The 22,777-nt window shown below is 38.2% G+C and overlaps 1 protein-coding gene across 7 annotated transcripts in view; it reads right to left on the reverse strand.

The window, feature by feature from the left end:
* The window catches only part of LOC118820933 (SUN domain-containing protein 1-like), a 79,161-nt gene that overhangs the window by 47,532 nt on the left and 8,852 nt on the right, over positions 1 to 22,777 (reverse strand). For 6 of the 7 annotated variants that reach the window (XM_036589276.1, XM_036589279.1, XM_036589281.1 and 3 more), the window contains 4 exons: positions 8,460 to 8,651; positions 7,276 to 7,358; positions 3,963 to 4,220; positions 1,097 to 1,222 (listed from right to left, as the gene is read on the reverse strand). In XM_036589276.1, the coding sequence (XP_036445169.1) occupies positions 1,097 to 1,222; positions 3,963 to 4,220; positions 7,276 to 7,358; positions 8,460 to 8,651 (659 nt within the window). The remainder of the gene's footprint in view (positions 1 to 1,096; positions 1,223 to 3,962; positions 4,221 to 7,275; positions 7,359 to 8,459; positions 8,652 to 22,777) is intronic. The other variant, XM_036589282.1, reaches the window with a different exon arrangement.

Here is a 22,777-nt window from a genome sequence, read left to right on the forward strand (position 1 = left end):
TGTTATCTTAAAATTCTTGCTACCTTATGGTATGTTGAGCGTGTGTATGGGGGAGTGCGTTTGTCTGTTGTGTGGTATGTTTGTGATCTGTGTGTGTGTCATGTATATTTGTGTATGTGTGGTGTGTTCCTGGTGTGTGTGGTTTTGGTGTGGTGTATGGTTTGTGTTTGGGGTGTTTGTGTGGTGTGTGTGTGTGTCTATGTGGTGTGTATGTGTGTGTGGTGTGTTTGTTGTGTGTTGAATGTGTAGTGTGTGTGGCACGTTGAGTGTGTGGTGCATAGTGTGTTGAGAATGTACTGTTACTGTTTTATTTGTTATAACTGTTCTATTACTGTTTTATTTCTGTAATTATGGTATTATTTTAGTTGTTACTGTTATCACTACTATTATTGCTGTGCATTAGGTTGTATGTGTGTACTGTGTATGAGTGTCTTTGTGAGAGACGTGCATTGTGACATCACTTGTGGCAGTTAGTTTGAATGTTCTAAACATTCCATCATTTCCAGGGGGAAGATTTTCATTTTTGAATGTCATTTTTATGGATCAACTTAATAAGTAACTCACAAAGAACAGTAACAGTATTCTTAATAAGAAAAATAACAATAAGACGAACAATTAGATGAACAGTTAAAGGAAAAGACAACTTAATTTTTATCATTTTTTTCCTGAGGTTATATCATTTGACATAGAACCTTTTTGTCCCATACATTATGTTTATACACAATCACAAAGGTCTTCTGGGTCCATATCTTTTCCTATGTCACAGTTTTATTGTTAACGTTTCAAAACAAAATTACTGCACCACTTTTATGGTTTTCAAGGATTCCTAAGATACAATTATGTCGAATTAGTTAAAACATGTTTATCTGAAGAAAAATGCAATGCAAAAAAATGCAAAAACATTTTGTCTTTAAACCTGAAAGCAATTCTTAAAATGTTTTTAAATTTATAAGATGCCCTTCACAGAAGAGATGCATTCTTGGAAGACATATCCTGATCTGAAGGTGCCTTGTGGGCTTGTGAGAAAAAAGAAAGAAAAGATATTTGGGAGACTTTAATGGATACCCGCAATTGTCCATGGCATGGCTGGTGGTACCTGTGGTATGGTAGCTGTTCACCATGTAACAGATCCTCCACAGAGTGCTCTGCTTTAACACATTCCCTCTGGCCAAAAGCCAAGAGCACACGCTTCTCACTGAGTCTGAGGCAGAGAGGAGCAGACCTACAGCATTGATACATCACACACAGTCAGAAATACTTTGAAATACACACATCAGAGGCGTAAAAAAGTAAATTAACATTTGACAAGTAACTTGTTCAGAGGTTTCTGAAAGCCATAAAAACAGTAAAGAAAATCCTCTAAGGCTCAGGCCAACTGTAAAATAAATTTAAAAACAATCAAACAAAAACAAATTCAATGGGGGGGGCTAAGTCATACTTTTAAAGAATAACTACGACCCATTATTCTTAGCTAACTCCATCTATAGCTCAACTCTGAAAAATGCTCAAAAATGGAAGGGGCACGCTGGGAGGGGTACTGCAGTGATGTTTGGGTTTGGAAGTTGGGATGGCAGGGAAACCGGATGGGCTGGGATGCTGTGTTTTTATGGCTAGTGTCAGCTACCAGAAAATATGGAGAGTGACTTAGGTCTTACGAGGCTGACGATTTTTTTCTGCTACTATGTACTATGTGTGTCTTGAGCCCTACCAGTATGAGCCACTGACTCAAGCTATCGAATTAATGCAGTGCCAGAAAATGATTAACAGCGAGAAGGAGAGGCGATGGAATGGTAGAACATTCCCTAAAACTGTGACAGCTAGCTTCTAATTATCTGTTAAGCAGGTCCACATTCAACATAATCAGAGCCCTGATTTCTTAAATGTACTGAATTCTGGATAAATAAAGTGAATTTCTTTAAAGACTGTCTAAGCTTCATTCATTTCATTCAGTAGGGTGCTGGCTGATGCATGTTAAAAGTTTATGCAGAAAAAAGATAACCCAACCTTTGTAGCCTAAGCTAGGTCTTGACAGCATCACAACCTATCTTTTAGCATGGCTGTGCACAGATTGACCAGGTTGGGGTCGCAGACTGCATCACTTGACATCTAGGGTTTGCTGCAGTGGCCCTAAATCTTTACATTCTGGAAACTGTTCATGGCACTTACCGGTGTTACATCCGATTCAGTTTCCCTCAAATTCACGTTCCCCTTCAGAAATCAAACCCTTGGGCATGTGCACTCACTGAACAGAAATCAATGCCAAGCAACACTGGAACTATGGAAAGAGAAAAAAAGTTTAAGAAAGGCTGTACAGACAAAAAGTTAAGTCAGTAACAATTGCCATTTAACGTTAACTTTTCTTAAACCTTTTTCACTTCTGTAGTTCCAGTGTTGCTTGCCGTTGATTTCTGTTCAGTGAGGCCTGAGGGTTTGATTTGTAAAGGGAAACGTGAATCGGATGCAAAATTGGTAGCTATATGGAGACCTCTCACATAAACAGTCCTTCAGATTACCTACTTATACGTTGGACATTATCAATAAATGTGCTAATCATAACATCTTTATTACAAACTAGGCCTAGATTAATTGGGTTATTTACAGATGTTACCGCCCTGTGATGGACTGGCGACCTGTCCAGGGTGTATCCTGCCTTCTGCCCGATGACAGCTGGGATAGGCTCCAGCACCCCACCGCGACCCAGAAGGATAAGCGGTTTAGAAGATGTATGTTTGTATACAGATGTTACCGACATCTGGCATATCGCAACTTTGTGAGGTGGTGCTAGGGGTATTTAGCTGGGTACGTGAGTATGGTTACATCCTTGCTCTAGGCTCCTATGCGTTCATATTTATGAGTGCGATGCGAGTATGGTGTCATCAAGGGGCAGTAACATTGGTTGACTGATTTGCATACTGTGTACTGCATACATCATCCGTGCCTATAGCACAGCTGAACCAGAGGGGCGCTGCAGAGTTGGAACTTACCACGATAAAAATGTTATTTTTACAGTTTGGAAAGATGTGTTCACATTTCAAGCAAGGCTGGTACATTTTCTTATTACAGAGCAATGAATTTCAGCTGTTACTGAAAAAAACATCTTAGGGTGTAGCTAAAAGAAGCCAAACACAGTGGAAGTATCAGCATGACTATTTGGATAATAAGGCACTTTCTGAGGCACACAACCATGATTTGCATAACTTCCATCAAGAAATATATTTATTTTGCAAGTTATGTATACATTTTATTTGGATTCCCTGATGTTTCCACAGCCTACTGATAAGGATGACAAATTTCTTTGTTTATTATTATTTTTTTTTTTATCAAAACCATTTCCACTACAGTTTACCAAAAAAATTATCAATACAATTAATTCCCTAGAATCAATTAAAAATCAATCAAAATCAGAGTTTTTTGTTGATTTTTGTAAAATATTTGCAGTAACTGCCCTTTCCATTGTTTATATTCTCAGAAATCTCAAAACGTTAAAACTTTTTTCTCATAACATCACTCAGATGGAACCGCCCCTACTGACAAACTTCAGCAAGAGCTACCATGGAAAAGGAAAACCACAAAGATAAGCATTCTCACTGCCTATACCTTTGCTTTCACGGTGTTTGGCCTTGTGGCCTCAAAGGAACAACTTATGGAATAGGATCACTAATTAATTAATTAAAAGTCATTAAAATAAAGTTAAGTCTACTGCTAATGAAACCTTTCAGACAAAGAGCCATAGACATTACGGGAAAAAAACTCATTCATGGTTGTTCACCTGTGGAAAGAGTAGAGACGTTCTTTTTTGGAAAATCTAAAAGAACGCTGTTAGAGTCTTAAAATAATAACAGTTTGAATTTCAGATGAGCACACATGAGCCTGATACTCAATGTGACTTACTTCTGAGTATGGCAGATGCTTGCCAAACATCAGTGTTATGAGTAGAGATATTCTCTGCAGCACAGGCTTACCTCTTTTGTGCCAATGATTCTTGTCTAAGCTGTACACAGATGAACGGGATGAGAGGACAGCCACAATATCTTCTGAATGAGATGCTGAGGATGAAGATGCGATAGATAATACAGAATGCGCCGTGAGAGTCTGTTCCCTCTCTGCATGAATGGAGCAGTCTTTACAGATGTAGTCATTCTCCAATGTGCTGTGTGTATGTGTCATACCAACAGCACCATTAACAGAGGAGTAACTTAGCTCTGACCTTTTACTTTGCCCTAGAAACATAAAAAGCAGAATAAGACAAGATTAATTATGATATACATTCACCAAGCATTTCATTAGCAATACCTGTACACCTACTCATTCATACAATTATCAAATCAGCCAATCATGTGGCAGCTGGTCAGCAGCTTCAGGTAATGTTCACATCAATCATCACAATGGGGCAAAAAATGTGATCTCAGTGATTTTCACCATGGCATGACCGTTGGTGCCAGATGGGCTGTTTCGAAAATTTTTACACTCACTGCTCTCCTGGGATTTTCATGGTGGCATCAGCCATTTTTTATGGAGTGGTGTGCTGGGGTAGCAGCATCTCCATTGCTGACAGGAAGAGACTGAATAAGATCATCAGGAAGTCCAGCTCTGTCCTGGGATGTCCTCTTGACCCAGTGGAGGTGGTGGGGGACAGGAGAATGAGGACTAAACTAACAAACATGCTGAAGAACCTGTCCCACCCCATGCACCGCTCTCTGACAGCACTGAGCAGCTCCTTCAGTGCCCGGCTGCGGCACCCGCGGTGCGTGAAGGAGAGATACCGCAGGTCCTTCCTCCCAGCCGCTGTCAGACTCTATAACAGTCACGGCACTCAGTAGACAGTAGTTTACAATTACTTTCCATGTGCAAGAACTCTCAACATCACTGCCACAGCACTTTACTGTGTGCAATATCTCAATCCACCATGCGTAGTATATTCACTGCGGATCACTGTCAATATGTTTACCACCATTATGTGCAATTATGTCAACTGCAATATTTCTCCATTTATTACTGTTTATTTATTTGCTATTTTATTCACTGTGCAATACTCACTACAATACATACATTTCTACATTTCTAAATTTAAATTTAATACTTTGTATATTTTTCTTGTAATTTTTGTACATACACATATATCTTTATATTTTTATTGTTTATTCTATTTTATATATTGTTTGTATATTTCCTGCTGCTCTGTCTTCTGTGCTGCTGTAACACCGCAAATTTCCCCGTTGTGGGATTAATAAAGGATTATCTTATCTTATCTTAACAGTCTCTGGAGTTTACTCAGAATGGTGCAATAAGTATCAATAAATCATCGCTTGAATGCCACAGCCTATTTGAGTATTGCTGCTGACCATGTACATTCCTTAAAGAGTACACATCACTATTTTCAGCTAACTCCACCATTGACTCAACTGTGAAAAATTCACAAAAATGTGAGGGGCATGTTGGGAGGGGCACTGCAGTAATGTACAGGTTTGGAGATGGGGCTGCGAGAGATACAGGATGGGCTGGGCTGCTGTGTTTCTAGAGATAGCATACGTTAGCTACCAGAAAATATGGAGGGTGACAGAATCAAACACTTGTGCAACTGAGAGGTCTTAACGATGCTGACTATTTTTCTCTACTCCCATCCTCATCTTCGACGAGGGAAGGCGTTTCTGATCAGGCGGTGCGTCTTGAGCCTTAATAGTACGAGCCACTAACTCAAGCTGCCCAAGAGTTAGCACAGTGCCAGAAAATGATTAGCAGCGAACCGTTTCGCTTTCCAGAGTTCACGTGTTGCTTGCCGTTGATGTCTGTTCAGCGAGCGCGCGTTGTAAAGGGAAATGTGAATTGGATGCAAGACTGGCAGTTTTATAGAGACTTGCAAGAATCCTCACTTAATTGGTCCAACATCTTTATTACAACCTAAGCTTAGATTAATTGGGTTATTTACTGAACGTCTCCAGATCCTGAGGGTATTTAGCTCAGCGCTTGAGTCTGATTACCTCCTCGCTCTAGGCTCTTATGCTTTTATATTTATGAGCACAGCACAAGTAGTGCATCGTCTGGGGGTGGTAGTACTGGTTGACCGATTTGTATACAGTGATGTTTCATGGTACTTCGGTACCAAGACACGTCATCCGCGCCTATAGCAGAGCTGACCAGAGGGGCGCTGCAGAGGTGGAACTGACCACAATAAAAATGATATTTTTACAGTTAGGAAAGATGTGTTCACATTTTAAGCAAGGCTGGTATTTTATTATTACACAGCAGTGCATCAGCTGTTCAACTGTTAATGAAAAAAAAGGTCTCAGGGTGTAGTTACTATTTAATGCCCACAAGTTACCCATCTCCTAATGGCTACTACCGGCATGATATTGCACCATGTCACAAAGCAAAAGTCATCTCAAACTGGTTTCACAAACATAACAATGGGTTCAATGTTCTTCAGTGGCATTCCCAGTCACTGGATCTGAATCCAGTACATGACTTTTGGGATGTGGTAAAACAGCACATTCGCAGTATGAAAGTGCATCTGAAAAAAAATGCAATTATGTCAGCATGGACCAGAATCTCAAAGGAATGATTCCAACGTCTTGTAAAATCTATGCCCTCAAGAATTGAGTGTGCTTTGAGAGCTAGAAAAACCCTATTCTGTATTAGTATAGTGTTTCTAATAACCTGCTCGGTGAGTGTATATGCAACAAGAGCAGAACTACTATGAACACAATCCACAAAAGACACATTTTTCTCTGCTGTCATTATTTGTGTAATATAGCTCCTAAAATATTTTATTGCAAATATAAACCACAGTGAGATCAGTATATTAGCCTTACTAACAGTTGAAAAAGATTCCTGGTCCTGAAATGCCCCTTGTTCTGCACATTTTGGTGTTTTCTCTGCTTTAACACATGCACTTTGACTCAGGTAGGGCTTGTTAATCAACTGAATAGTTGGATCAAGAGTGTTAGGAGCAGAAAAAGAGTTAAGTGTGCCAGGCAGGGGGACCATGGTTAGGAAAATCTACCGTAAAGAAAAACGAAGAATAACCTTGAAGAAGAGTAATTTTAATAGCTAAAATCACTCACCACACACCTTACCTCTAGAGACTAATTAGCGGCATTAGAAGAATTACGTGCCTAGCTTACAGTTATTCTGCTTCACTAATTGCTCTGTAGTCAATCATTGTAGACATTCTACTAAGCTCTATCTCAAAGAACATTGCAGAACACAGCTATTAATCTCTGATTAGTGGTTTCAGATTAACCGCTCACTGAGTTAACTTCAACAGAGCTTACTGACCTATGCAGCTGTGGCTCAGAAGGGCAGTTCTGGACTGTAGCATCTGATTCCGACACTTCTGCTCCTTTCTGTTTCTTACAGACCTGGAGAATATACAAATTTTGAAATTAAACAGAGGATAAATATACATATAAATTAACATATAAATATGTAGGTACTCATGTTATTTGTGTAACTATGAGTGTGTGTTTTATTTTCATGCTAGGTGTGTCTGTTTCTATTTTATCACTTTGCAATGATTGCTGCTTTTGTATGTAAACATATAAATACACAATTGCTGTGGCACTAAGACCTTGTACAAATACATAGAAAATATTTATGCAAAATCTGACGTTTATTTGAAGTACAATGATTAAACTAAGTCTTATCATGAAACAAATATTTTTCTTATATCTATGTGTGCCACAATCATTGGTACCCCTTCATTTCATACTTTGTGCAGCCTCCCTTTGCAGCTCTACGACTTCTCCTGTAATGCTTAATGATACTGAAGAACACATGGCAAGGGTTCTGAGACCATTTGTCCAAAAAGAACCTCTCCAGATCCTTTCCAAGGTCCAGCTAGTGGAATGCAGTGAATTTGTTTATCACCAAAGCACACTGAGCCTGAAGTATCATTTTACAAGCTAAAAACACACCTGTGATGCCAGCAATATTAGTAATTAAAAAGACTACTCTGCAAGAGAACTATGGATAAATCAATGAGCAACAAAGTAGAAAGTTCGAAATAAGATGTAATATAGAAGTATGAGAGCGAGAGGCCTACAACTGTGGAAGAGTTGAAACCCCTGATTTGTATATATGGTTGCAACAGGCCGCCATGTTGCTCACAGAAGAAGTTGAAGAAATTTAGAAACTGCATTCACCTTATTTTCACATTTACCCTGCGTTCACATGATTTTCAATTAAATAATGAATATTATTGCTTATTAATTGGAAACAAATCTCTCTTTAAGGAAGAATTTGGACAAATAAGACAAATATGATTATTTATGATTAACACTCAAAAAGAACACAAATAATCATGATTAATTATTTTAATTGTTTTACTGCCCTAAAATTATAAATTACTCTTGATTTAATCTTTGATGTGAAGAAATATGTCTCAATGTGCTTTTGTGGCTTGATTTCCTAATATGTTATTTGAGACAGACCATGCCAACTGTTACGAATTTTGCGCTTACCACTTCTTAAAATCTGTGCTTCTACTGTGGCTCATACTGTGATTTTGGGAGTGCACTGAAAGGCATTTGTTGCCACAGAGACCTCTCATGGTGTGCAATTTTAGGCTTCGTCTGGACATTCTGGGAGAGTCATATACTGGTCCAATCTCATGCTCCTTTTCAAACTCGAGAGCAGCCATTGAGTAACTGGAACTAAAGAAGAAATAGGAAAAACAGAAAAATTTATTCTGAATGACATGTAAGTCTCTATAGATTTCAAACATGTAGACCACAGACACAATAGTGGAATTTAGCCATGAACTGCACATATTCAAACAATTAACAATTAAAATAATTTCTGTAATCAAGACTATGTGAACATTTTTAGAATGCTTTCAATAGTTCAACGAAAAGCAAGCTACACATTTTGCTTTACTGTGATAAATTATGGCATTATACACTTTCTATCATGAATAGCATTTCTACCACACAGAACAACTGAATGTATCAAACAAGAAAATTAAGTTAGAGTTTTACATTACATTCACATCACGTCTTCTTCTGTGAGTCTATTGGCTGGTTGCAAAGCAGAAATCCAATTTCTGTCTGACTCATGTAAACCCAGAGTTTCCCCATTATCTGATTACTCAAATGCACGTAAACGTGTTGATCAGATTACTGACAAAATCTGATTTTCTGCAGTTATCGAATTATTGAGTGCATATAAACGCACTGCATAGAAACTGCTGAAACAGACCTGTATTCTTGCGCTTCACACGGCGGAAACGCGCGTGGCCGCTTTGAAAGACTACATTGATTAATATAGGAGCATACTGCACGCAGCACTGTGTCTGGTGCGAAATGGACTTTAGAAGGTTGCCGTTTTACATTTTTTTTTTTTTTTAATCTTTCTTTCTGACTTTTTTTTTCCTCTAAATGTGCCACAGCTGCAGAAAAGGTTTGATATTTTGATTGCAAACAGAAGAAAATAAAAACAATCATCTTACGAATGTATACGTCTGTGAAAGACAAATCACTTCTGGGATGCACAAACGTAATATACCAAAAAAATGATAAGTAATATAAACATGACCAATAAGAACTTCTTTAGTTTAGTTCTTTACAAGATAGCTTACAAAACAGACAAAATGAATGCAGTTCTGTCTAACTTTCAAACTGAACAGTAACCAATGCTAAAAGAAGGCTATACAAAAGGCTATAACGATTTCAGGATGGCACCGAGGATGGCAGCCACAGTAAGAGCTGTGATTGTTTTTGTTTGTTAATATTCAATAGTCATCTATTGTGCGTCAAACTCAGTCCGTTGGAGCAACAGTTACTGACCTTCAGGGACAATGTTTCTCCTGATATTATTCCGGAGTTTATTTAAAACCCTTCGGAGTTCTTGGAAAGCACTGGCTCTGCTCAACCTGGCTAGAAGGCGAAAGAGAGGCAGAAGGGCTGGCACACTCGCAATGCTGAGATGACATGGGTTTCGTACACCTTTAGTGTCTTTATTCCTCTCCAAACTGCAATCTTTACACAACAAATTAGAACTACTGCTATTCAACAAAACCAATAAGGACTTTTCTACAGCACCAGCCCTCTGCTTCACAGAGATTTGGCATTCTGAGCTGCATGCTCAGAAAGCACAGAACAGCGCGCAGCACCTGCCCAGCTTCCGGCTGCCCAGAGCAGACAGAGATGTGGAGTTCACCGGCACAACCAGGGGAGGAGGAATCTGCTTCTCTATCAACAAACGCTGGTGTAAACACGTCAGAGTAATGTTAAAATCATGCACTCTTTATCTTAAGTCACTTTTCATAAACTGTAAACCATTCCACTCTCCCAGAGTGTTTTTGTCTTTTATTCTGGTCGCTGTTTACATTCCACCGGACGCGCGCAGAAACTGCTGGCCATTACACGAAAGTAGAGTGAATTCACACTCACTGCTCATTATTCAGGGAGACTTTAACAGTACAAATCTAAGAAAAGAAATGCCCAAGAATGCCCAGACTCATTCACTTCATCCCAACAGAAAGTACTCAAAACCAACAAGCCTGTCATCACAACAATCAAGAGGCAGACCAGCTGAAAAGCTACAGGGCTGCTTTGAATCCACAAGCTGGATTGTTTTTGAAAAAGAGACAGAGAGCCTAGACAAGTCATGTCAAACTGGGGACATTCCAGACCAAAGTGCTGCAGAGATTAGTGTTTACCCTATCTAATGCTTATAATTCAGTTCATGAAGGCCTTGCGAATTAGTTGATGAGCTGAATCAGGTGTGTTTAATGAGGCAGTGTGCTGAAGTCTGCATTGTTCTGTCTGCAAGGACTGAAGCCTGACACGTGGGCTAGAAGAACATATGGACAACGTGATGTCATATGTCAGTTTCTGTGAGGACAGCTGCATTTCAACTACAGCACTACAGCACAGGTAAAATACAACAATTAATCATGGTTTTCAGCAGAGCTCCAACAGCTTTGGAGGGAAAAGGAGGCAGCATTCATAACTGGGGACAAAATTCTCTACAAAGAGGCTAAATACAAGCTGGAGAAATGGATTAAAGCAGCGAAGAAGAAATACTCAGAAAAACTGAAAAGCCACATTGCTGCTAATGACCCAACTTCAGGTTAGAAAGTAAGAGATCACCAGCTAGGTGAGAAAAACTCTCCTTCTCCTCAATGACTGCCAGCTCACTAACGACCTCGATGAGTTTTACTGCAGATATGAAAGCACAAAAGACATTCTTCAGATTTTTCTGCCAGATCCTATCTACCACTGGATCATGGACTTCTTAACTAACTTCTCTTCTCTTTAGTCTCTATACCAATGACTCTGTCTCTAAGGAACCAGCTGTGAAAATCCTGAAATTTGCAGATGACATCACTGTAGTGGGCCGCACAGCCAATGGTGATGAGTCTGCCTACAAAAAAGGAAGTCAAGCAGCTGTTGTCCTGGTACGGCAGCAAGCACCTGCTGCTCAGCACAGAGAAGATAGTTGAGATGGTGGTGAATTTCAGGCACAACACCCCTCCCATCATCAATGGCTCACAAGAACATGACAAACTCCAGTGCATAAACAGGACAGTGGGGAGGATCATTGGATGCATTCTGTCAACGCTTCAGGACATCTACAAAAGCAGGGTGATGAAGTGTCCTGGCAAGATTACAGCTGATCCCTCTCATCTCTGACATCACCCCTTCCAGCCACTCCACTCTGGTAGAAGATTCTGAGCCAAAAATAGCACAGCCAAACATGCTAATAGCTTTTTCCCCCAGACCTGTAGCGCTTATTAACCACAATGGACACCTCGCACTTAAACTAAACCAATAAACCTCCCTTACTGTATTACAGTGTAACGCCTGTGTAACATAATGCTTACAACTATGCAGATGTTAAAACTTCTGCAAACATTTGTATCACTTTGTAGTATTCTGTACATAGCAACTTTTGTAGTACGTCATCAGACCTGCATATGAATAGATATTCTTATATGCATAATGTGCAGATATTCACACAATTTTTTAGCACCTCTCCATGGTTCATTATTCATTACTCTTAATTTGTCATTGTATTTAATGTATTTTTATTTTAGCTTTCCCTTAGTTATACACTTGTTACACTGTTTGCTTGCCTGGTCTGTTTAGTATGTTACATGCCATACATGTGTGTGCTCACCAAGACAAATTTCTTGCATGTGTAAAATACCTGAAATAAAGTGATTCTGATTCTGATAATTAGCCCTTTTGACTCTGTAGATGTAAGTTATGAAATATGTGCCTATCAAATGGAACCAGGTGAAGAATTTAACAGTGCTGCACCACTGGTTACCAAAAACTAACTGTGACTGGTCTATATTCTATATATAATATTTTTTTCTGTAATTGGACTGGATTCTGCCTTCAATAGAGTAGGATGATCAGTTTAGGGGAGAGCTAACAACAGATTTTGATGAATGATGAACAAAAGCAGAACTTACCTGCCTTCAGTCCTTGCTTCTCAGAAGCCTAATGCTGTCATTCTTCATCAAGTCACTTAATGTGACAGAACACTATTTCACAGCTTATTTGAGCAAAAATTATATTTTTCATATATAAAAATATATACAGTGCTGCTTGAGTTTTTAACACTGTGTCCACTGACTGTCCACTCTATTAGACATACCTACCTTCCTGGTCCTCTTTTAGATGTAAAGTCAGAGACAGTGGTGCATTTGTTGCTGTACAGTTGGTATTTGTCATCCTTTTGTCCTTCATCAGTGGTCTCAGGATAATGCCCACAGGATGCTGTTGGCTGGATAATTTTGGCTGGTGGACAATTCTCAGTCCAGCAGTGACACTGAAGTGTTTAAAAATTCCAGCAGTACTGCTTGTCTGATCCACTCATACCAGCACAAAACACACTAAGACACTACCACCACCACCATTTCAGTGTCACTGCAGAGCTCAGAATGATTCATCACCCAGATAATACCTGCTCTGAAGTGGTCCTGTGGGAGTCTGACTATTGAAGAACAGGGTAAAAGGGGGCTAACAAACTACACAGAGCAACAAATGGATTAGTCTGTAACTGCAGAACTACAAAGTGCACCTATATGGTATGGACAAAATGGTCAATGAGTATAGAAACAAGAAGGTGGCTTTAAATGTTATGGCTAATCCATTTATGCATTTACATTAATACATACAAGAAAACCTGTTGCAAATATATGATTGTCATGAGGATTCAGAGATCAGTTGGTTCAGAGAACATTTGGTTTTGAGAACAAAATGTAAATTTAATTACAATAGTTGATGCCTGAGAGGACATTAGGAAAAGAGGATGGCTCACTAAGGTGGAAATTGACAAAATTGTAAAGGCAGTTGAGATGCAGAGATGGAGAAAAGATCAATTCGAGCAGCCAAGTCCTGGACCTGCCCCAGGAAGAAAGGGTTCCTGAACAACATGTGGAAGCAACACAACCAAAACAGCCACAATAGGCTGAACCACCTTATTGCATGAAACAAAAGATGAGGCTTATGCTTCTTAAACTGTAGTCCATCAACATCAAGGAGCCAAAAAGCATTAATAAAGCCAAGTCTAGCAAAGAACTTTTTGCTATAGTCTGCTAACTTATCTCTAGCTAGAATCTCTAGGGATGAACATCCAACCATTAAAAAGAATAACCAATCGATATGTGGGGCTGCAGCAGTAACATCTGGCAGAAGCAGGCCATGTAGGCTGGTATCTTTCAAAGGGCCAAAATGGAATTTGCGAATCAAGAATAAGATTGCTTCCCTCTGCAAAAATATGTAAGTACTAGCCAAATTAAGTAAAGAAGTCAAGAACGTCCATTTTCTAAATAACTTTGCAGAGCTATTGAGGACGCTCAAGATGAAACTCCAGGCAAAGGCACAAAGGTTGAAGAGATACATGGAAAGGTTTGATGAATTCCACCAGAACAGACTGTTCCAGAAATACATCAAAAGTTCCTACAGAAAGCTAATTAAAAAAAAAAACAGAACCCTGTGTAGAAAATTTTTGATCTTGCCATGGAAGAGATTCAGGAGACTGAGATTCACAGGAAATATGATTTATTCAGAGCTCTGTCCAGTCTGCTTCAAAACCAGTCTAAAAACATACTCAGACACCCACTCTTATACCTGGCCATCAGCGCCCCCTTCAGGACCCTTAGTACCATCATAAAAGACCAAAGTCAGGGTTCTCAGATCCTACTGTATCATTTTATTATTGATCTTATTGTAAATACATTACTGTCGTACCAAAAAAACGACCATTCCTGTCCTTAGGACGTGTCATAAAAGACTTTGCTGTTATTGCTCAAACCTTGAGAACAGAGCATAAGTAGCAGCTTATAAGCAACAAGCAGCTTGTTGCTTCATCAGAGTAATGAGCTCCGATCACTCGCTGTACAGCCGGCAGTTCGTTCTCCAGCTCCTTACACAGACCAACTGACAGTTTGGGAATTTAGCGTAGTTTCATCTTCAGAGTCTGACCAAATCGGCTGTAGGTCGAATGTAATCTTAAAAGTGTCCGTTCTCTGTTTGTGTGCAAAGTAAGAAGTAAAAACGTTCAAATGGCTTGAGCATCTCCTACAGCCGTCAAAGTCATTGCTTAGCAATGGCGTCTCGGCGGAGTTATACAGTGTTTGTGGAAAAACCTGTGATGTTATGGCGAAATAACAGCACGGTCACAACGCTTCTCAACCAATCAGCTTGCGTGGCCAGAACTAACTGTTGTATAACAATGAATAACAATGTTTAAAAAATGAACTAGAAAACTAGAAATTAAAACAGAATAAAACAATTCCCAACACCTGTCAAAGACCTGTCTTCCCAGCAGAACATCAAAGTCTTCTGTAGGAACATTCTTGAGGATAGCAAGACTCATAACACAGATATCACTTCGATCCAGAGAGAAGTTGAAACCTATAAGAAAGTGGCTGCAAATGATATGTCATAGATGGACTTTATGCTTGTGGAGGCTTGTCACATCATCAAAAGTCTCTATAACTGGAATGCTTCTGGCCCAGAAAGATAAGAATTTCTGGATCAAAAGCTTTGATGCTCTGCAAAACCAACTTGTCAGAGCTCTTAGCAAAGTTACTGGCTCACTACTGGAGTGACCTATCTGCTGTCGTAGATCTTCTACTTCTTTAATTAAGGTGCTTGTGTCATCTGGAATGGCTATGTCTACAAGCAGACATCGCCTCTTGCTGTGATCATGGAGAATGACTTCTATTCGGTTTGTTCAGATTGAAGGATCAATATTTAGTTATTGACCAGTGCTAGCTATTTGGTGTGGCCAATGTGTATATTCTTTCTGCACCAACACTGGGCACCCAGCAACAGTATGACTAATGTGCTCTTCCTGTTGTCGGTATAACCTGCACTTTCCCCATATGCAGTCAACCAGCAGAAACATATTTGGCATATAGATTTTGCTTCTTTAGTTTAACGCTGCTAACAAACACTACTCATTAGTCAGTGAAGTTTTATGTATTTTTATAATTCAAAGTAAATCATACTGTGCCCTAAAATACATCAACAAGTCTACACTACCTCAATAAAGACACACTACCAATAAATATTCATCAGGTACCTATCATCACTTATTTTAGAAAGTCAAACTGTATTTTTTTATTTTGTTTTTAACTTCCATTTATTATTTTTCTTGCTTTTACTATTTTAACAATACTTTAACTGTTCTGCTATTATTCTAATTTTTATATGTTTGTAATTATACGTTTGTTATTGCTTTTACTTGCTCTGTAAAGCACTTTGATCTGCATGTTAAATGTACAAAACTCAAGTCCAAAAAGGTTGGGACAGTATGTGACATGCAGTGATTGGTAAATTCTGTTTAACTTGTATGAAATTGAACTCTTATGGGCTTTTTTTGTTAATACACTCATTTCAAATTACATTCTATTAAATTTAACAATGAGCCCATATTTACAAAAAACAATTTAGTCAGGTAAAACAAATGTTGTCTTTTTACTATTTTTGTTTAAGAACAGTTCAAAGTGGATACACAAAACACTGCTTTTTGTATTGCATTTTCAATTCACATACTGTGTCAGGTTTTTTTTGTTTGTACAAAAGGTGCTATATAAATCAAGTTCATTATAATTTTTTTTTTTAGTTTTTACAATACATATAATCTGCAATTGTATTACGTGGTGTCTATGGTGTTGACCATAGGAGCTTGGGTTCTTTTTGGGCATTTTTTTTCAAATTTTCTCCCCAATTTGGTCATGTCCAATACCACCAACTAGTTAGGTCTCCCCAGTTCACAAGATACCACCAGCACTAGGAGGGTGAAAGCTAGCACAAGCTTCCTCCGAGTTTTGTGAAGCCAACCATCGTAACTTTCAAACTGCAGCTTATGCAATGTCATAGGACAGCTGAAAGTGCCAGGAGGAGAATGCTAACCACCAGTTCTGTTGCATCAGCAAATAGGCACCTGAGCTGGCTAGCATGGCACATGGTGACTGGGGTAGAGGTAGGGCCACCTACCCACTCAAAGAGATCGAGGCCAATGATGCTTTCTCTGACTTCCAGCCATGGATAGCTGTAGCATCACTGGGCACTGAACTCTAGCAGAGGCAACTTTTAACATTCAAACATATAGTTTCTACATTCTAATGTGCTTTTAGCTTTATTTCATTAAATTTGATGAATATACAAATTTCATTTCAGATTTTGTAAAATACCCAATTATATGTGGGGGGGAAATGCATAGACCACTAATTTGAGCAGCAGACCAGTATCAGTTTTGGAAAAAATTCTCATGAAATACCCAGGATCCTGAGGTTCCAGTTCTTACAGTTGTTTACAATGATCACCAAGTACATCCATAACCATCCGGTTTGGTTCATTGACTTCACAAGCCTCTGCATAATCAGGACAGCAGAGAGGACCATCGGATCAGTCTGCCAACGCTTCAGGACATCTACAACAGCAGAGCAATGGAGTGTGGCAAGTAAGAGCTGGCACCTCATCTTGGACATCACCTTTTCCAGCCACTTTCTGGTAGAAGAGTCAGGGCCATCAAAGTCCACACAACCAGACACTTACAGCTTTTTCTCCACAGCTGTAGCATTCATTAACCACAACGGACACACTGCACTTTAAACTGAACCTAATAAACCTTACTGTATTATGGTGTAACTCCTCTGTAACATGATGCTTTTTCACTGTAAAACATAACAACTAATTTTTTTTTTATTTATTTTACCCATCTGTTAACCTTGCGAATACAAATGTATTTACATGTACTATTTATTGTATAATCCTTTATTACCTTTTTTTGTTAATAACTTTTTATTAATTTTGATAGTAAACACGCAAACAACATTCTCTGCACATCAATACCACAGAAGGATGGAGGGTATCCTTTATTATTTATGTAAATCTAGTTAGGATCAATTCATTTCGCCCAAAAAGCTTCCCAGTATTCTTCGCAATTTCATTGGGTTCTGTTAATTAAGGTTTTTATTTTTCATTAGTTCTCTTTGCATTCTGTTATTTTATTTTATTTATAGCATATTCGCATGTTAAAATGTTCAGTTTAGATGCATTTTACATGTTATTCTCACCATGCTGATGTTTTGTATTTAGGGTTATCAGTTAAGCCTAGAGCGAAAAATGCAATCTGCTGGTAAATACCATTCCCAAGCAGTTTCTAAACAGAATGGCCAAGATGCTTGAAGTCATTTGATTCCTTAAAAATTGTTCTCTCCTGTCCTATTCATTTCTCCATTACCGTATGAAAAAATGGATCAGATAATATATAATCACTGAACAAGCAGCCTTTTGTTCAGTACTATATGGAATAATCCATTTAAAATAACGGGAGTTTCACAGTTTATACCAGTGTATTTTACACAGATGAATATTTACAGCAAAGCACAATTAAATGAGAGGTTAATCTAACTAGGCTGATTCAAGTTAACAAAATCAAGTGTAAACAGAACCCAAAAAAGCGGTTTACTGCCAGCTTAATTGAAAATTATTGGGCTGTTGGAGATAACCTTACTTGCTCAAGAAGTGTGGATCACTAAAAAGTTATTTAAGCATGAACGCGTTAGGTAACTTAATTTTTCAGGGCAATATGTATGATTTTTTTTATTTTTTTTATTTAAATTTAGTATTTGCACTGTTGAACAAATGTTAATTTTTACAAATGTTTATTTCATCCAGTGATACACTGTATATGGTAGTTATTACATCACAGGAGAAATTCCTTGTATGCGTAACAAACTTGGTGAAATAAAGTGCAAATAGCACCTTCTATTGGAGAAATGCTCTAAATGAGTGATTATCATGTAACGTAATGATTTTTTTTTGTCCATGTAAAATAGGCTATAGGGAGACCATACTGTCCTACAGTATAGATCACCACCTGCTTTTAGTAGTTAGCCAAGCTGCTGTATGTGAGCCACCAAAGGACAAGACTTCTAACATCACATGCCTCGCTTTAGAGAACATTCAACTACAGCTTAAGCAGCCAAAAAGACTTCAACAATACAAAATGTGAGCTTCTCTGATTAGCCTTATATGTGATTGCTGCTGTCACTGAGACTGATGGTGAAAGGGATAGATGAGGAGCATGAGAACAAAACTATGAAATATATTTACAGCTGTACAGAAGCACTTTTGTAACTTGGAACAAAAACCCACTTTTCTCCACTGCAATGCAACTCAATTCAAGGTAATTAATGTAACATCTAGCTAACGCATCTAACTGTTAAAGTACATTGCACCCATTTACACTAACAATTACTTAATTCTAAGTAGATCACCCACTATGAAATCAGACTCAGTATTGCCAAGTGAAAATATGGTATCAATGTATCCCTAATTTTCAAGCTAAACTTTACATAATGTAAGATAAGTAGAAAGGGAAGAGTCACGATGTAGGTAAAGTTAGCATTATGGTATGTGGCAGAGAGAACTAACAGGCAGCTTCTTACAAATCCTCTTCTTCTCATTAAAAAAAAAAGCACGCACCCACACAATTCCTAAAGCAGAGTCTCCAACCCTGGCCCTGGAGAGCTACTTTCTTGCAGGGCCTAGTTCCAACCAAAATGCGCCACACCTGTTCCAACTAATCAACCTCTTCCTTCGTCCCTGATTGTGTGGGTCACATGTATCAGAGTTAAGTAAGAGGCGGAACAGCTCACTGGATACAGGCTGGAACTCAACTCTGCAGGAAGGTAGCTTTCCAGGACCAGGGTTGCCTGTATGTGTTCCGGTGTGAGTACTCTGCCATAACATGGCTGCTGCTTTACATCGTTTTTTTTTTTATTTAGTTTTCTGTTTGTTTTGTGTTGTTTGTGTTTATGTTTTAATTTTTCCCCACTGGCCGAGAAGTTTGCCATCGCATCCAACAATATAGCACCTGAATGTGATTTTTCCAATCATGGCTTAGAGGCTTCTTGGGCTGGCTGTTCAAGCCTGTACTGGCCACTTGAGCCAATCAATCAACCTTTATTTAAACTCTGAGTACACTAAGGGAGACCTTCATTTACAATGTAGCTGAGCCAATACAGAAATCAGGGATTGAGAAGCTAAATAGTAAAAACATGACAAATGCTAAAAAGTAATAATAATAATACTACCAGTAAATTAAAAAATAAATAAATCAATCAATAAACCATTAAAATTACCACAATATAGTAACTTAATAAATAAAGTTAAAAAAAATGAAAAAAATATAATTTAATTTTTTTTTTAGAAAATTAAATCGATAAAGATAGATGAAATAAATAAATTTTTTGGAAGTGATTAGTGACTAAAAGTTTAAAATGTTCATGTGACACCAGTGAGCAAAGCTTTAGAGTTTCCAGTAATAAATTCCAGCTCACTGGTGCACTGTGGCTAAAAGCAGATTTTCCTAGCTCAGTGAAGGCTCTCGGCACCTGAAGAGTAATCCAATCACTGGAACGAGTCTGGTAAAATGCACTGAGCAGTTCTTTGATGTACAATGGCAAATGGCCAGTAACTGCTTTATAGATTAAGAAAAGCCAGTGTGTCTCCCAACGCATAGACAGAGATGACCAGCCAACCTTTTCATACAGAACAAAGTTATGGGTGTTGTATGGGTCACCAGTAATCAATCTTAAAGCAGAGTGGTATACAGGGTCTAGAGATTTAAGAGTAGCTACAGATGCATTTCTATATATCACGTTGTCATAATACAGGGTAGACAATAGCGTTGCTTCAACAACTTCATCTTTTTCCTTGTGTGCATTGGGAAACATACTTTGTTTCGATACATGAAGCCAAGTTTTTGCCTCAGTTTACATGTGAGCGTGTTAATATGGTGTTTAAAAGTGCATTAATCGTCCAGCCATATGTCAAGGTATTTGTACTCACTAACTCTTTTCAACATCAGATCCATTCAGGGTTGTGCTTTTAAAAGTGTTAAAATCAAGTGGAATTACATGTGCTGTTTTCAAGATACTGGGTTTTCTGCTTGATAAAATAGATAAATTAAAAGTGTATGTAATGTATTCTAAAATAATCGGGGTTGCAAGCTCAAGAAATAAGGGATCCAAGCTATCCTCTCTTTTACTTTTTTTAGTGTTGATGGTGTTAAGGGCTTTGGCTACTAAGTGAAGAGAGAAAGAGTGAATTGTAAAGAGACCATGTCTTACAGCTGGGGGTGTATCTTTTTCATTGAGAGGCGCTTCCATATTACAACTATCAAATAAATGTTCAGCAGCTGTGAGTATTAAATACACAGCAGATTTCTCTCTGATCAGTAATCTGTCTTCCAAACTTTGAAGGAATTTGAAGCTGAATTTGTAAACATCTCAAGGTAATATTCAGCTTTGGCTTTTCTGATGCAGGAAGTACATTTATTCCTTAGCTGCCTGAAAGTAAGCCATTGGTCTCTGTCACCATTTCCTCTTGCAAGGGCCCATTTCTAGTATTAAGCAAGGAAGATATTTCAGAATTGAACCAGGGATTTGATCTCCAATTCTAACATTTTTTAAGGAGCATGTTTTTTTACCACCGCCAGGAAAGTTTTGCAAAAACAGTCTAGCGCTAAATCAATATCTGGGATTTCAGAAGTGTAGTGGATGTCACTGAGTGCTAGATCGTTTAAGAAATCTTGATCATTAAAATGTTTAAAACTTCTTCTAACCACCATCTGAGAGCCTGACTTTATTAGGGTTCCAAGCACCTTTAGGTGCATGGAACCCTATTGCTTTTGCTAGCCAAATCTAGGGAGCCAAATCAGTAACTGCAAATGTCATTGTTGAAATATACATGGAAAGCTTTACTGTATGTCTTTAAGCAAAGAGCATTTCTGAATGTTATGCTTTCCACTGAGCCTAACAATTTTGCAAATACAAGTCTTTGAGCAATTGCAGTTGAAAAAAGATGGAGAATAGACATTTTCTTACTAATTCTTAAGTTTAAATCAAATTTCATTTTTCTTAAAACAACCTAAATTATTAATAATAATGACTTCTAAGCACCGTGTGGCTGAAGATTTGAATAAATTGATGTGAACTGGCTTATTCTGCTATAAAGGCTAAAAATACATCAATAATTGTCTGATTATAAGCAAATTTGACACAAATATAAAAATTACAAACTGACAGTGTATTATGATTTCAATTGAAATTATACTACTCAATAGTCACAGTAATTGCAAGGTGGGAACTAATTCCCAAAATGGTGCTTGGTTCTTTTCCTCTGTACCAATAAATTGTCTCAAAAAACAGGTCTGCTGTGGGCCTCTTGTAGCTCACCCTGAAAACATCTGCTTTTGAAGATTAAAGTTGTGGGTTTGATTCCCTGTCACAGATCTTGAATGGTGCTGTAGCAGTTGTTGTGAACACACACTTAATTATCTTAAACTTAAGGAAGGGTCTTTCTGAAAAATCCAATGATTTGCTCCCTTCTATGTCCAAAGACATGAAATTTGTTTATGATGCTCCTTTTCCTAAAATGGTGTGTGGTTCCTTGTTGCTTCCTTTCAATAAATTGTTTCAAAAACTGCAGTTGTGCCCTAGATGTCTTGTGGCTCACCGTGAAAGCCTCCGCCTTTGAACTCTAGGGTCGGGGGGTTCGAATCCCGGTCATGGATGTTAAAAGGAGTTGTGTAGATTGTAGCAGATGTATCACCTAGTGGTCTTAATCTTAGGAAAAGGAGATCTTTCTTAAAAATCTAAACATCTGCTGCATTCTATGACCATGGGCCACTACTTTACTCCTCGATGTCTTAATGGTGCTTGGACCCCGCAGATTGCCGCTTGTGGCTATATATATGCTTGTGTTTCCAATGCATAGGATAGGACAGTGGTCACTAAAACCAGGGTCAAATACACCTATACAAGTAATATTGTCGGGTCTGTTGGATAAATTTAAATCTATGAGTGTTGACATATTGGGGTCATGCAAGTTAGGTTGTGTTGGTTCTGTAATTAGTTGCATTAGCAACAGATTTCCACATGCTTCCTTCAAGAGTTTGGATGCATTAGTTAACCAGTTCAGATTAAAACTGCCTAGGAAACTCAGCATTTCTAAGTTGATGTATGGATTTAAAAAAGCTAAATCATTTACAGTATGAGAAAGTGCAAAAGGAGGTCTATAGATTCTAGCTACTACAAAGCTGTTATTGTATCCTGTGCACACCTTTAAGGCTAAAAGCCCAAAACATTTTTCTTTAGATAATGAATTAAGAACTTTTACTTGAATAACAGATTTAATGTAAATAGCCACTCCACCATCTCTTGCTTTTCTATCAGCTTTGTACAGATTATAACCAGGCGGGGATTTTTCTGAGTTGGACGCAGATTGTTTTAACCAGGATT

Source organism: Colossoma macropomum, unplaced genomic scaffold (genome assembly GCF_904425465.1).
Source record: "Colossoma macropomum unplaced genomic scaffold, Colossoma_macropomum, whole genome shotgun sequence".
In the NCBI taxonomy this organism is placed as follows: Eukaryota; Metazoa; Chordata; class Actinopteri; order Characiformes; family Serrasalmidae; genus Colossoma; species Colossoma macropomum.